The sequence below is a fragment of the Pantherophis guttatus genome, chromosome 7 (assembly GCF_059756535.1).
Source record: "Pantherophis guttatus breed Tessera chromosome 7, ASM5975653v1, whole genome shotgun sequence".
NCBI classification, from domain to species: Eukaryota; Metazoa; Chordata; class Lepidosauria; order Squamata; family Colubridae; genus Pantherophis; species Pantherophis guttatus.
Genome location: NC_142069.1, coordinates 28037003 through 28053361, shown reverse-complemented (window position 1 = coordinate 28053361; position 16359 = coordinate 28037003). Strand labels below are relative to the sequence as shown.

The following is a 16359-nucleotide window of genomic DNA, read 5'->3' as shown; positions in this document are numbered from 1 at the left end:
TAGATAGATAGATAGATAGATAGATAGATAGATAGATAGGATTGTGGCACTTGTACACCAAAATTTGCATGTTTCAGGTTTATAATCCAACAAGGGTTAACCTTCTAATCCTTAGAAAAGTTTAGCAAGTGTGCTCCTTCGTAGATTTGGAAAGTTATTTTAGATTATTTCATGAATTATCCTGAGTTTGCCAGTGGCTAAGTGCATTACATATAAAATTATTAGCTTTGTTTCAGTGTTATATTATAGGAATTATTTTATTATAGTACACAAACCATGTATTGTTACTTAAGTAACCAAGTAAATTGTGGCTTGGTCAACAAATCATAGTTAAAACAAGCTTTATATTGAAGTGGTAATGAATTATTTTTTTGCAATCAAAACAGATTCAATCACCACACATCCTTTTGTTTTCAGGTTAATCTTATTTCCAGATTTATTTATTTATGTTTTATATGTTTTATTGTTATTGGTAGTACATAAATAGTAGTGATAAAACTTAATTTTTGTTTTACATGTGTTTAATCATTTTCATGATATATTTCCTTAAAGTTTTCTGAAATATCAATATGATTTTACATTTCTGGCATTATCTAAATAATGCTTTAATTTTTCCATGTTTCAGCTTTTTATTTTGCAAATATTGGAGCTGTTTGTGACTATTTGGTTGAATGGGAAGTCAGGCTACAAAGTAAGAAGTATAAAATAAGATAATTGAATTAAAGAGTCAGGTTTTGAACAGCATTACACTTATTACTTGAAGAATTAAATGATAAGATGTCCTGGAGGACTTTGGAAGTTTGAATTTTTGATATTGGTTTTTTATTTTTTACAAATAACCAGTTGATGTTACTGGATTTCTTAAAATTCTCACCAAGACCCAGAAAATTTCATACCCTTCTTAGTAGGTTAATTGCAATTGTACACACTCTTGGAAGAGAGACTTCATAATTACTTCTCTTTTGATATCAGAGTTCATTCCAGAAATCATGCAGCCTTGTTCTTCAGATTTGAAGTTTGCATTAGGAACCCTAAAACTATATCTCAAGATGAGAAAAGTTAATGGAAAAGTTCCATTAACTTCTAGTAGAAGTTCCCCTAATGATATTGGTCAATCAATAATATGAAGAGGACATCCATTTTAGATGACTCAAAAAAAGTATGCCTTTATTCAGAAGATAAGTAAAAATATTATGATATACTTTATACATTAAGTGTGTAACTGGCTTGTTATTAATTTTGATGATATTTCTTCAGAGTTCATCAAATTGAACCAGTATAATTCAGATAATAAATTAATATCTAGACCTTAGTGTGAAATGTATTATTTCAGTGCTTCTGCCAAAGATTTTTGATATGAGTAAGACAATTAGTTTCAAAAACAATTAAAACATTTCATTAGTCTAAATATTTTAGATATAATTTTGAATAACAGAAAAATACACTATTTAAGGTGTGCTATAGCTGCCCCGTATACTGTCAACTATATGATAGTAACAATGTCTTCTTTTCCCTCTCAATAATCTCAAAGAAGTAAGATAAATGGGTTGCTGAGTTTGGGGAGATCTATTATCTGCTTACACATATTCTGGTAGGATGCCTCATAGGCCAGTGAACTTTCACTAGTGGACTATGCATATTTCTTTATTTAAAGATACATGTATAGCTTTCCCCTCTTCAGTCATGTCTGACTCTAGGGGTTAGTACTCATCTCAGGTTCTTAGCTAAGGGAGCCAGTGTTGTCTGAAGAAATTTCCATGGTCACGTGGCCACCATGACTATACACTAAGGCACACACTGTTACCTTCCCCCCGAAGTGGTACCTATTTCTCTTCTCACATCTGCATGCTTTTGTAGTACTAGTTGGACAGGAGTTGGGGCAAGTATTGGGACCTCACCCCATCGTGCAACACGCAAATCTTGAACCCGGGCTGTCAGCTTTCCAGATGACAAGCTCAGGGTCTTTAACTTCTAAGTCATCACACACCCCATTTGTTTATTTGTAGACTACCAGTTATAAATATTAATTAATTGATAATTTTTGCTGTTAAATGCATCTCCTGCTCATTCAATATTCTAAATATATTGTTATAGCCTAGCAGTTTAAAGACTACATTCTCTAAAGCCTAGAGTCATCAAACCATGAATCTTCAAGGGCAGTCACTTGATGATGAGATGAACAGCATATAAATTTAATAAATAAGTCAAGAAGTTCTTAGATCTCTATGTCATGAAAATAAAATATATTCATCAAGTTCGAAAACCCATCTGTAATATGGCTGGCAAGGATCATCTTCTGATGGTCTTTGTGCTGCCATCACTACTATTCCTGGGTTCTCTTCTCTAATATTTGGCTAAGTATGTTGCAACTGTCATTGTAATTATCTTCGGTGCCATTGTTTCCAGCAATGAAAACTTCCTAGTATTCACTGGGAGAACTCTTGCTATTGTCATATTAGTAAATCTATGTGAGCGTCTCCTCAGTGTGTAGAAATATATGATGAGAAACAGCCTGACAATATATGCAGCCACAGATCTGTCTTTCAAGACTATTTGAAAGATTACAATTAGTTACAGTATATTAATAAGTTGCTGCACTTATGGATTTGATTTGTACCTACAGGTCAGAGGACTCTTAGCTATTAGCTGCACCTTTCATTCCTCAGTCATTTTGTCATTGTTTAGATCTCTTTGGCAAATGCAGGGTCTAAGACTATGACTAGATTCATAAATTGCTGTAAGCCAATTGACTGTTTTGCGCAAAATGCAGATGTAAAGCTAGTCATTCTACCTTGTAATTGAAACAATTTATTGGTTAACATTATACCGGTATCATGGTATAATGGTGGTGGGTTGCTACCGGTTCGCCCCAGATCTGGCAAACTGGTAGCGGTGGCAGGAGGTTCCACCCACCCGCCCGGACGTCTCTGCGTACAGAAGCTTCTGCGCATGCACAGAAGCATTGTGCATGTGCACCCACGAGCAAACTGGTAGCGACGAGATTTGAAACCCACTACTGACCGGTATGTATGTGTCAGCTTAGCTAGATTTTACCAAGTTTGGCATTCCAGATGTGAAATTATATTTCCTATCTAGCGGTTCCAGTAACAATGGAAGTTATAGCTTAACAACACCTTGGAACTAAAACATTATAAAACGTTGTCTAGGCTCAGGTGCACTGGACAGTTCTTGTTTTTAAATTGAGTGATAACCTTGAAGGTTCCAAACTGGGTACATTGAACCAAAGATGGAAAATGACACTTGTTCTCTTTTTTTCTTCCTATTTCCCTTTCTACTTGCTTTTCTTTCTCATAGCTACTATAATATGCTTTGTGTGTGTGGGGGGGGGAGGAGATTATACCAGAGGTATGAATGATCTGTTACAAAAGGACTTTGATGTTGCGCCAAAAGCTACATGAAATAGTGCTCGTAAGATTGCAGGCTATTATTCTGTGGTCTAAGGAAGAGAGAGAGACTAGTAGGAGAGTGGTAACTCTGTGGAATAGGAACCGGAGAGGATATATGGGTAAGATGGTCTGTAATTTTTACTGCATGCTGGAAATTTTTATTATAGAATTTGCACAAAAGGGAATGGACTTGAACATCTCAATCTACATAAACTGAAAACAAAGTCTAAATTTTTTTAGTCAATTTGTTTTGTTCTTTTACCTGCTACCCTATTTGTATTTGTCTATATTTGTGTAATTCTTGTGTGGCATTCTCCTTCCAACAGTATTGAGTTCAATATGTTAAATATTAACTTCTTCAGAGTAGGACATACAATAAAATTATACTGAAATGCCTACCTTTGATTGTTGTACAGTGATGACTCAAATGTGTGCAATAGCCATGATAGAACAAACATTATATGCAAAAATGCCTCTAAACTATGCTGAGCATTTCAGATATTTAGTTGCGATTCATCAGAGAGCAAATGGACAAAGATATGGAAGGGGTATGTGAATTAATCCTGAGGTGTATCATAGGTGGTGGCAATTCTAGCAGGCTCACTTGAGGTGTAGTCATGTGGACAAAAACATGGCTTACTTGAGGTCTTGACTACTTGATCCATTTAACCTGTAGAATTGTGAACAGGACTGTAGCCTGAGAAAACCTGATACATCATGTTATATACACAAGGTTGGAAATCATGTCTGAAGAAACATTGCGTGATGTAGCCAAACAGCATTATGTATATTGTAATCATTTGGGATTAAAATTTGAAAAAGAACTAAATATACTCAATTAATTGACCAGAACACTGCAAAAGTGAGAAGGAAATAGAATTTATTATTCAGAAGAGGAGATCTTTGACCAGTTAAAATATTGAAGACAAATTGAAACATCTATTGCTTAGAAATTAGAAATTGCTTAATTATTAGAAATTACCCATTCATTTGAATAGGCAATAAATGTATTTTGGTTAGTCAGAAGCTACACTGCTTCCAAAAATTAAAAAAAAAAAGATCCAAGGTTTATCAGATGTATAAAGGCGAGTGAATTTGGTTTGCAGTGGAGCTGTTCTTTTGCTGTCTTACAGCTGTACATCTCTTCATTCCCCAAAAGAATAATCATTTGAATAAAAGGTTGATATTTCATAAACAAGTACCTGATGATATATCTGTGTGAATGGTTCTAGAAAAGTGGTATCAGAGATCTGTAAAGTCTTCTCTATTTTATTCCACTGATACTAAAATTTGAAGTCATTTTGCATCTTTTATTCCTTTTATTACATTGAAAAAGCAAAAGTGTGATATAGCTCTGTTTTAATGCTAGTCATTCCATTAGGTGGACTTTTTCATGTTGTCTGTTGGGTTCTGTTCTTTTACTCTGCACTTATCTCAGAAAGCTAAACAGAATGAGACCTAGTTAATGTTGGGATGGGGAGACCACCATGAAATCCTATAGTGTATGCTGGACTTGATGTAAACATATCCAAAATAAGGCCCTAGAAAACTTCTTCTCCCCCATATTGTTGTCTAGAACAGGGATCACCAACCTTTTCGACCTCAGGGACCACTAAATTCATAATTTTAAATCCCGTGGATCACTAATATGATTTGCCTGATGACCGGCTGCGTGGGCGTGGCTAGGTGATCATGTGACTGGGTGGGTGTGGCCAACTCGGTGTCACTCACATCAAGGGGCGCCTCGCCAGCCTCTACTCACCCCTCCCTTCCCAGCCACTCCTCTCCTCCCCGCCCAGTCTCCTTAGGGCCCCAACAGGAAGCAGTTGTTGGAGCTAAGCAGCCACCATGAGAAAGAGTTGGCAAAACAGCTGAGTTCAAATTGGATCTGACCGAGGAGGCTCAGTAGAAGCACCTCACTGAGGACTACGAGCATAGGTTTTCCAAGCAGAGGGAAGACCTGTGGGAGTGCAAGGCCAGGTACAGATGCTTGGAGGCTCATTGGGGTGAGATGGTCAGCCAGTTCCAAGCCATGATGCAGTCCCACTGGAACAAGGTCCTCCGACTCTTTGCCACCAGAAGCACTTCCCTCCAGCCTTTGCCCAAAGCCCCGCACCAGGAAGCCAAAGCAGACCCCAAGTTGGAATTTCTGTCCCCCTCCAACCCACACAAAAAGACCCGGAAGGGGAGACTCTCTGCAGCAACACAAACGTTCATTGCACGTATCTTGTCCCAGGGGCTGTAGTTTGAGAACCCCTGATTTAGTGCAATATAAAAAATGGTGCTGGAGAAGACTCCTGCGATTCCCTTGGACTGCAAGAGGATCAATCTTGTTAATCCTAGAGATCAACCCTGAAGGCCAGATCCTGAAGATGAAACTCAAATATTTTGGCCACCTAATAAGAAGGAAGGACTCACTGGAGAAGAGCTTAATGCTGGGAAAGATTGAGGGCAAAAGAAGAAGGGGACGACAGAGAATGAGGTGGCTGGATGGAGTCACTGAAGCAGTCGGCGTGAGCGTAAATAGACTCCAGAGGATGGTAGAGGACAGGAAGGCCTGGAGAAACATTGTCCATGGGGTCGTGATGGGTCGGATATGACTTTGCAACTAACAACAACAAAATGCAAATAATTTTTCTGTGGACCACCAAAATTTTCTTGTGAATCACCAGTGATCCATGGACCACCAGTTGGTGACCACTGGTCTAGAAAACTGTCTGTGTCCCTGACATAACTAGAAGTCAAGCACAAAAAGGAGACTTTATACATTTTTTAAAAATGCAGACATCAAAATTCCTTCTGAGGATGCCATTGTTCCATAGGTCACTTGAGTAACTTGTACTTTTGAATTTAAACATGAATATTTTTTCCACAATTTAATGTTCAGTATTTTCATGGTCAAGTAAGTGCAGAAAAATATTAAGTGCATAAGCTATATAATGGTCACTCCATATTATCATCACCAGAGGTAGTTGGAAACACACACACACACACACACAGAGCCTGGAATCTACCAGGCTCACATAAGTAAGCTATCAAGATACAGGAGGCAATTCCAGCAGAGAACTGGATTTAAATTAAAATGAACCCAAACCCATCCTTAAGCACAGTATAGATTCTTGAGCATTCTTTCCTTAAAAAACCTTCACACTGCCGGCTCATTGGATGGTTCGTGTCAGTAGACTGGAAACTCAGCCCTTGAAAGATGCGGGGTTTGGGGAGGGGGAAAAAAATGCCTTCCTCGTAGACTCCCAGTGAGGCCAGGGTTACAGTAGGGTTACTCGCTCAGCGTCCCCGGCGAGGGAGAAACGTTTGGCAGGAGGCGGAGATGCTAGCGCAGGTAGTCCTTTTGTGCAGGGAAGAGCAAGCGGGCTTAGGAAGGCGAAGAGAGCCCCTTTTGTTCGAGGCGTGCTACCGGCGCCCGTCTCCCCACCCCTCTCGGGGTTTTGGCTTCCAGCCCTTCTCCCACTCCGAGGCTCTGCGCGCACAGCCCGGGAAGGAGATGCCAGCAGCCTCCCAGCAGCCCCTCTGTTTGACTCCGAACTGGCTCTGCACCCGTCCAGGCGGGGACGGGGAGGGAGGAGGAGGAGGAGGAGGAGGGCCTTGGCTCTGATTAATTACCTTAGGCATTCGGGGGTGGAGCTTCCCTCAGCCATCTGGCTGAGATATGGGAGGGAGCTGCGGAGAAGGCGGGCGGGGGAGAGACGGAGAGAGGAAGAGAAAAGAAAGGAAGAAACACGAGCGAAAGGAAGGCAAGAGAAATCGCGATCCAGGGGAACTCCCCCTCCCTCTCTTCGGTTGCCACTCGGAGACGGGGCGAGGAGGTTTTGCCACAGCCCCACCTGGCGGAAGGGATTTTCTTCCCCTCTCCTCCACGCCCTCCCGCTTTGGTTTATGGAGAAAAAGAAAATGGTCACTCAGGTAAGGCTGTGCGTGGCTGCTACCCTGCGCTCCTCTTCCATTCCCGCGCAGTGCTGGAAACGGGAGACGGGGCGTGTGTGCGCGTGGCTTTCTGCCTCCTGGAGAGAAGGAGAGCCGCGGCGGGAAGGCCACTCTGCCGCTCCTCGATGGAAGGAGAGGGCTTCGGGCGTCCTTGCCTGAGCTTGCAGGGGGATAGCTGTAGGTGGAGCGTGGATGCGCAGCCATCCCTTCTCGCTCTGCTCCACAGATTCCTGTTTCCTGTGCTGTGCAGCTGCAGCTCAGGAAAGACCCTGCGGGGATTTGTCCACCTCTTTGTCTTCATGTGGAGGCAGGCGGGCGGGCGGGAGGGAGGAACTGCAGAGGTAGAGAAGGCTAGCAGTTCTGCCTTGCCACCAAATGATCTTGGCACAAGGGGTTTCCTTCTTGTGGCGACCCTTCCGGAGAATCGATTGGTTCCGATCCAACTGATCCTCATGCCCGCATTCATTTCCTTCCTCGATCTGGAGGATCCTCCTAGAATTCTGGAGGATTGTAAATTGTTCCTTCTGGCTGCTTTACGGTTTCCTTGTAGAGAAAAAGATAATGAGATGGAATTCGATAATGTCATATCCGATGGTGGTAATGATGTGAGGATCCTTGCAGATCCTGGTATTCTACCCAGGCTTCTCTTAGGCACCCTTCTGCATACCACAGCCTCTGGATGGGCTTCCATGCAGATTTAGCTGAATCTGCATTTCAATTACTTTCATTGCTACAAAGGTAATTCCCCCCTCCCCCATTTTTACAGGTGCCTTGTCTGTGCATGAATGCCCATTGAGCACAGGGCTCATTGCAACTATACATAGACACATGAAAGCAGCTGCTTATCATTTCCCAGAGAAGCAGCACTTGGGCTGAATGCAAGGGATGATTTCTCGAGCTTACCCACAACTGAGAAACAGTTATTTTTCCTCACTTGCTTGTCTTTTATTTTTTAAAAATATGGAAACCGCCTAGTTGACATGGAGGAGGAGGGGAGTCAGTTAAATAGACAAGGTCAGGAAACAATATCATTACAGCCAGGTAGTCTTTACTGTTAGTAGTTATATAATGGTCTGCAGTGCCATACATGGATAGATATCTCAGAGAGAGAGAGAGAGAGAGAGAGAGAGAGGAAATATTTTAAAGGAGAAAAATAATGGGAATTTTTTTTGTCATTTAATTAAAAATTTAAAAGACCTCTATCATTTCACATAATTTTTACAATGTTGCACAAGTGTAATTTTTAGTGGTAAGAGGCATCATATACTCCTCTCTTAAGGGGCAAAATGAATGTCCTAGGAAATGATTGTTATAAGTAGTGGCAGCAATTTGACTTCCTTAGTCAGCAGACTTGCAGTGAATTCAGTGGCTCAGAGGCAGGGAGGTCTCTATCCATTAATGCAAATTGCAGATTTCCCTCCTCTGCTGATCACATTCATTATTTATATATTTCCTTTTTATCTTGGATGTGTGTCTTGAGACTGCTGGGGCTTCTTTCTGCCATCTACATGTGAAAGCTTTAAAAGTAATTTTGTAAGCAATTTCCCCCCTCCTTTTAACGTATTTTCTGTAATTATGAGTAACCTTTCTGTACACTTCTGTCCCATTATATGGTGTACGGTATTGTCCAAAGCTGTTTTCCTATATATAAATTTAATAACATGGTATAAACTGATAGTTCATAGATGATCTAGCTAAGAAACGCCCACCACATAAAGATGGCATATTTGAGGGAAAGTGAACATTCTTGTACTTCAGATGAAAAATGAAAAGGCTATTTGCTTATCAAGGAAGATTGGAGGACTGCATAGATTACTGTATAGAGAATGAAGAAAGTTTTTGCATGACTCTCGAAAAGAAAGAGTTGATATTATTCAAAAATGATTAACTGACTGTGACCTTCATGTGTGGTTTCTAATACATGTATTGAGTATGTATGTCATTTTTATATTTGACACAGAAAATGTAATATATATATATATATATATATATATATATATATATATATATATATGAGAATAATTTGAAATATCACATCAGGAAATTAGAATTTCAGTTGAGTAAATTAATATGACTATAGTTGACACAAGAACTAGGAAGTTTCAGTTTATCCTTAGTGTTCCTATTTCTCTATGGTGGTCTTTGATATAATATTTTACCAAAATACATTCATTTTTCTATTTTGGATTTGAGCATTCTGGTCAGAATTGCAAGTCATGTGTCAATAAGACTTTGTACTGGATTTATAACAGGTGATTATTTAGGGTCAGCACTTTAATACGGTTAAGATTCTCTTCTTTCAGAGCATGTATAAGTGGGCAAACAATATAATAACAGCAGTTACACTGATCAGTGGAAGTCTCTTGGTTTCCAAAAACATCCATGTAGAAATCTTTGGTGACAAGAAAATACTACCATGAATGCAATGTAATAATACTATATGACACTATATGACACTATATAGCACTATTATGAAGAGCATTATTAAGAACTAATTGATTTTGAAAGATAATTTATCATATGTTAAATGGAATAGCTTTGCCCCTTTCAGGGCGGAGTGTTTTTCATTTTTTCTATATTCCTGGATTTATAGTAGTCCTCAATTTATGACCACAATTGGGACCAAAATTTTTGTTCTTAAGCAAGGCAGTTGTTAATGAGTCACACCCTATTTTACAACCTCCTTTTGCCATGGTTGTTAAGTAAATCGCTTGGTTGTTAAGCAAATCTGGCTTCTCCCATTGACTTACCTTGTCAGAAGCCAGCTGGGAAGATCGCAAATGGAAGTCACATGACCCCAGATGCGGCAGCCCTTCATAAATACATGATGGTTGCCAACTGCCCTAATTTTGATGACATGACTGTGGGGATTCTGCCATAGTTGTAAGTATGGGGACTAGTTGTAAATCACTGCCTTTGTAACTTTGAACATTTATAAATCAAGGACGACCTGTACCAATAATCAGAGATTTCCCATTCCTTGTTTCATTCAGTTTTTGTCCTCATATAAATGTGAACTGATTCAGAAAGAATAGAAAAGTATTAAAGACTTGCAGTTTGGATTCTATTGTATTACTGCATGTCTGGTGTGCTAGAGGAATATGTTTAAATATATATGACAATTCTTTATCAGTAAGCTATCACTATAATAGGTTTGGGAAGGGTGCCAAAATAGTATTTGGTTCTTGGAAATCTTTTGAACAAGAAATCCACATTTATAATTATTTAGGAAACTTCCATTGTGTTAGACAAAATGTTGCTCTAATTTGATTCTCTTATGCTTAATGTGGTAAATGGAAGAAAAACTGAGTTTCTGTTGAGCAGGGGGACGGGGATGAGAATATCTGTTAAGGGAATGTGTTTTTGGCTATGCTGTAAAATTGCTACCTTCTGGAGGAGCAAAAAGCACAAGTTCTTTCTTTTTTTTCTTTCTTTTTTTCTTTCTTTCTTTCTTGGACAGTGCAGTGCTTTGCTGGCGTTTTATTCAGGATCTGTTTCCAATCAGTGCTGAGACTGTGGGGGAAGGCACTAAGCTTTCACAGAATGGGGAAAAAAAGTGTGCTTCCCCTTTAAGCTGTTCAGCAAGTCCATGTGGCAGTCCTGGAGTGTGTTCCTGTGCAGTGAATCACCCCTTCCATTGTCCCGCTCCCCTTGCTTGGAGGAATGAAGCCCTTCACCTGGGCTGCTGCCTGCTTACAGTTTGTACTTTTAGATAGGGGAGGGGAATGTTTGCTGTAATCAAAAGCCAGGGAGGGAGCTGTTCCTTTCTAAGAGGTTGTGCTCCCCCAAAGCGTTGTTCTTCTCTGGCTGGGGGGGGGGTGGCGCTCGAGCCTTTCCTGGTAGAGTATAGGTAATAGCGTTGCAGGAGAGTGGGCTATGAAGGGTGGAGCAGCTGGCATTCCCTTTTGTGGAAATTCAGAATAATCTTGCAAGATTATTCATCTCCATTTTGTAAGCCCTCCCAAAGTGATTGGACTCCATTCTGTCAGCACGGCCTTCTCCCCCCCCCTCTTTTTTCTTCTCAAGGGTTCCAGCTACTAGCATTTATGTTGGCATCTGCTTGACTTGCTGAACTGTGCCCAGAACTCAGAGAGGTGTTGGCTTTATGAATTCAAGAGTTGCTAGGGTAGGGTTTTTTTTTTTTTTAAATTTAAAAAAAAAAAAAGATTCAGCAGCTGCTTCATATTTTCCAACAGCTTTTCTTCTATGATAACCCATTCCTTGCCAGGCTCCTCCGCCAGCTTGTGACAAACAACTGTAGCCAGACATGGCAATCTCAGCCTGCTTCTTATGAAAGCTCAAATGCAGGAGTTCCTTAAATGGAGATTTGATTTAAATCAGAGCAACATTCTGCTTGGTAGTGTTTGTTCTGACTCATTGGAGACTCTGTGTGCTGATCCCATCCCCCCATCTTCTCTGCTGCCCATATCTGTGTTCTGATCTTTCCCTGCTCACTTCTCAGTAAAGCCCAGACCAGATAAATATATCTTTGTTAACCTTGTAATAGGATTAGTGCAGGTACAATACTAGACACAGACTGGGGGGAATTGCAGCGGGATTGGAAAAAAATATAACGAACACATTCTACAACATGAAACATTCTTTGTTTATGCTCAAAAAATGCACAGGAAAGATCGACATGCCCCCTCCATTTACCATATGTAACAAGATCACCTCTGTGCCCCCCTCAGCAACACATTATTAATTTTTGGTTACTTTTATTCTTTCAAAGACTAACCACCAAGAGTATCAAGGACGTCACCATTTTATAAGTTTATGGTTGTCACCTGCAAATAACACAAGTTTGATGTGTTTCTCATTTCTCACTCCTCCTTTGATTCAAGTTTCTCTGATTATGTATTCTTCTCTTTGTTTTTGTCAACTAATTCAGTTGTCTGAATTGACCTTCAAGTGCCTTTGCAATACATCCATGGGGCTTTTCATAGAAGTTAATTGTTGTTGTTTTTTAGCCAGGACATATAGTATTTTGATCCATTTGTTGGAAAACTCTTTCCATTTCCTGCAGGACTCTGTGGGATAGGATGATATTGATACTCTCTTCTCTCTCTGTGTCGCAATAGTTCACCTTGACTATCACATTACTGTGACCTGTTAAAAATATTAGGTCTGGTAGTCTAGGTTTCAGTGCAGGTGGCAAGTTATTAAATGAAATTCAGCTAATTAATTGATCCAGCAGGTAGACATTAAGGCCACTAGAAAGAATTATACTTCTGAAGAAAACTAACTGACTTCCTTGGAATTCTATTGTAGAGTGTGGTCCTCCACAGTGTTTATTATGATGATATTCCTGAACCCTAGGAATATATTAAAGCTTTCTAAGCTGAATTTTAAAAAAATATATGCAAAAACGAACAAGATATGGCTAGTAAATATCTCAATTAACCCAATAAATCCTTATTGGGTTAATTGCACCAAATTTGAGGAAATATCTTTAGGTGCTTCACTACCTTTTGTACTAGAGCTTCCTTTTAATGAAAGTAAAAGGTACAGCAAGTGCCATTTGCTGAAATTCATGACCCAAGGTGTAGCAATTTCATATATTTCTTGTTGAGGAGATAAGGTGACTTTATGGATAGAGCATAGGGTTGAAATAAAGAGCATTTTATCTCGCTTACTAGGAAAGTAAGTTGCAATTGCTAGATTAACTGTATTGTAAAAATACAAAGAATTGGTTCAGTATTATTTGAAGAAGGATCCCTACATGATTTATTATTATTATTATTATTATTATTATTATTATTATTATTTAATTTGATTTATATGCCGCCCTTCTCCGGAGACTCAGGGCGGCTTACAATGCGTTAAGCAATAGCCTTCATTATATTTTTACAAAGTCAACTTATTGCCCCCACAAACTGGGTCCTCAATTTACCTACCTTTGAAAGGATGGAAGGCTGAGTCAACCTTGAGCCTGGCGGGATTCGATCTTACTTTAATTGCAGACAGCTGGTCTTAAATTACAGAGCTCTGTCTGTTGAGCTATCCAGGCTCCAATTTAATTGATTATTGGCCATTAACTGATATGGAAACATTGAGGGCTGCCTGTAGACCTTATTCTGCCTATGCTGATAACAGCATGAGTTCTATATGATGGCTAAAGTTCCTGAGAATTAATACCTGTGTCTTCTAATTAAAAAATCTGGCTTGTTTGTGATAGCAATTTGAAGGCTTGGTATTTCTCTGGGCATTTCTGACTAATTGGAAGCTAGTCTATATAACCAACTGCTTTTGGTTCTGTTTCCAACTTTTTATTGATTATGCATGGCTGACCTTATAAATATTATACATACATATATATATATATATATATATATATATATATATATATATATATATATATGCATGCTATATTTTGCACCTTAATATAATATACAAAGTAAGAAAATGTAGGCTATTGCAGCCTCATTCTCAAAAATCCTGTCTCCTTCCAGGCGATTGAGATGTTATTGCATATATCCATTGACATTGTCATGATCTTTGTGTCTACATCTTTGAAACATGCTTTTTAATGAATGTCATCTTTCTTAAGATGTTAAATATATATTGCTATTTTGAATGGAATGAAAGTAAAACCAGAAGGATATATACTGAACGTTTATGTTCAGGAAAGCATTGTTCACCAATATATCAATAATCCTTCAAAATACTTTTTAAGGCAAAGTCTATTTTGAACAATTACAGGCAAACATTTCCCCTCCTCCTCAATGTTAACCTGTGCCTAAGGTATACTTCATTTTGTTTAGCTAAGCCGTGCAGATACGATTCTTGATTATAGGAGCAGTGAATGGGGAACAGAGTTATTAACTCTTTACTATGAGTGGCCTGAATTGTCATTATGTGAACTATGAGAAAAGGAGTATCTAACTCTTCCTTGCTTACTTTTGTGATGTTTTCTCCTCCCCCCACCCCCCATGCCTTTCCCCAGGGATTTTTCCTTAGGGATTTTTATTACATCATCTCTCCTCCAATTGATCTAGTTAGTGTCATGTTTGCAGCTAAATTTATTATTACTGATTATTTTAGTTCTGATTTGGGGAAGCTTGTTCTGTCAGTTTTAGAATACTAAATTGCCCTAGACAAACTTGGATTAATAATTCCTGTACAATGTTTCATTATATGGTAATTCTCAAATACAATCCTGGCTGCAGCATAAGAAAGTTTTGTGTTAGGCTGTCCATAAAATTATACTATGAAGTACATACAGAAACTGGTCAACTGTTTTGGGTTTCTGTTCCCATTCTATGGATAGATTGAATGCACTTCATTTTAATAACATTAAAGTTAATTAGCTTTTATTAATTGAGCATATTAGGCTTTTGAATTCTTTCAAGGGCTTCTGACAAACCAGGTTAAAAATCAATTATATCTAAAGACAATACTTAAGTTGCCCAAGAAGGGATCAATAATCTATCAGAGAGTGATGTTTCTTGTTTCAGAGGAGCCATAAAACACAGATGTAAAACTAATACATTATTTCTTGCTGCAGTTAGTATTGGAGCAAACAGTTCAGAAATATTTCATTAAAATAATTCGATTTATTGGTAAGGATGTCACATTATTGACTATTAAAATATTTTGATTGATCAAAAAGTATTCTATTACTTAAAAGCATGTTTGCCAATTTTAATAATGTATTTTAAAAAGTGTAGTTAATAAGCATTGCATCATTTTTGAGGTTGTACTTCTACCGTGTCTGTTGTGTAATTGTTTCATTTAAAAGTATGCTTTTTTCCTAGAGTTAATATAATATTTGTCAACCGGAATTTATTTTAGTTCTGATTTGGGGAAGCTTGTTCTGTCAGTGGCAGCCCAGTTATTTTGTTAGACATACATACCATACATACATACACACATATCCTGTCTTTATTATTTTTATAAATAATGCAAGGCAGCATACATGCCTAATGCTCCTCCCTCCATCTATTTCCCCTACAACAACTTTATAAGGTGAGTTGGCCTGAGAGTATGACTGATATAAAGTCACCCAACTAGCTTTCATGCCTAAGACAGGACTAGAATTTACAGTTTCCTGATTTCTAGCCTGGTACCTTAACCACTAGACTAAATTTTTGCTACTTAAATTGTGATAAAGCTAAAATGGATTAAATTTGTATGCACCCCATCTTCCAATGACTCTGGATGGCTCACAACAATCATTTTTTTAAAAAAAAAATAGAATCAATAAAAGATGGTAAGCACAAGGGGCCAGACTGAATGAATCAAGTGATCTAACTCTCCCTCACCAAAGGCCAGGGTGAAGAGACAGGTCTTCACCGCTGTTCTGAAAAACAGCAGAGTGGGGTCCATTGGAATCTTGTGAGGAACCTCATTCCAAAGAGCAGGCAGTGCTACAGAGAAGTCATAGTTCTGGGGTCCTAATAGATATACATTGTTTAATCTAAGGAACACACCAACCATCAAGTTCAAATCGGTTGGGCATGGGCAGATACTATGGGAAAAAGTCCTTCCAGTACCTAGACCCCATGCCATGAAGTGCTTTATAGGCAACAACTGAATCACACTCAGAAGCAAAGTAGCAATCAGTGCTTCTCCTGAAGCAGAGATGTTAAATGGGCATGTTACTGAGGGGTATGCCCTTCACTACTTGCACTGCAACATTCTGAATCAGTTGAAGCTTCCAGGGCAGTCCCATGTAAAGCATGTTGCAGTAGTCATGCTGTGAGATGATGAGGATAAGAATGATTATCGGAAGAGTCTATGAAATGGTTCAGCTGGTATTCAGATAGTCCTTGACTTATAACCATTTGTTTATTGACCATTCAAAGTTACAATGGCACTGAAAAAAAAGTGACATGTTTATTTTTCAGAGTTATGATTGTTGCAGCATCCCCATGCTCACATGATCAAAATTTGGATGCTTGGCAACTGGCTCATTTATTTATGCAGTGTTCCAGGGTCATGTGATTACATTTTGCAACCTTTTGACGAGTAAAGTCAGTGGAGAAGCCAGATTCATGTTACAACTGTG

At 38.8% G+C, this 16359-nt stretch overlaps 1 protein-coding gene across 42 annotated transcripts in view; it reads left to right on the top strand.

Moving 5' to 3' along the window:
• RBFOX2 (RNA binding fox-1 homolog 2) overlaps positions 1-16359 on the top strand; it is a 204777-nt gene that overhangs the window by 103255 nt on the left and 85163 nt on the right. For 2 of the 42 annotated variants that reach the window (XM_087873844.1, XM_034403467.3), the window contains exon 1: positions 7045-7328. The exons of 37 other annotated variants lie outside the window; for them this stretch is intronic. In XM_087873844.1, the coding sequence (XP_087729970.1) occupies positions 7302-7328 (27 nt within the window). In that variant the 5' untranslated portion in view covers positions 7045-7301. Of the gene's footprint in view, positions 1-7040; positions 7329-16359 lie in introns of those variants that run through there. 3 more of the 42 variants (XM_087873840.1, XM_087873841.1, XM_087873839.1) reach the window with 2 other exon arrangements.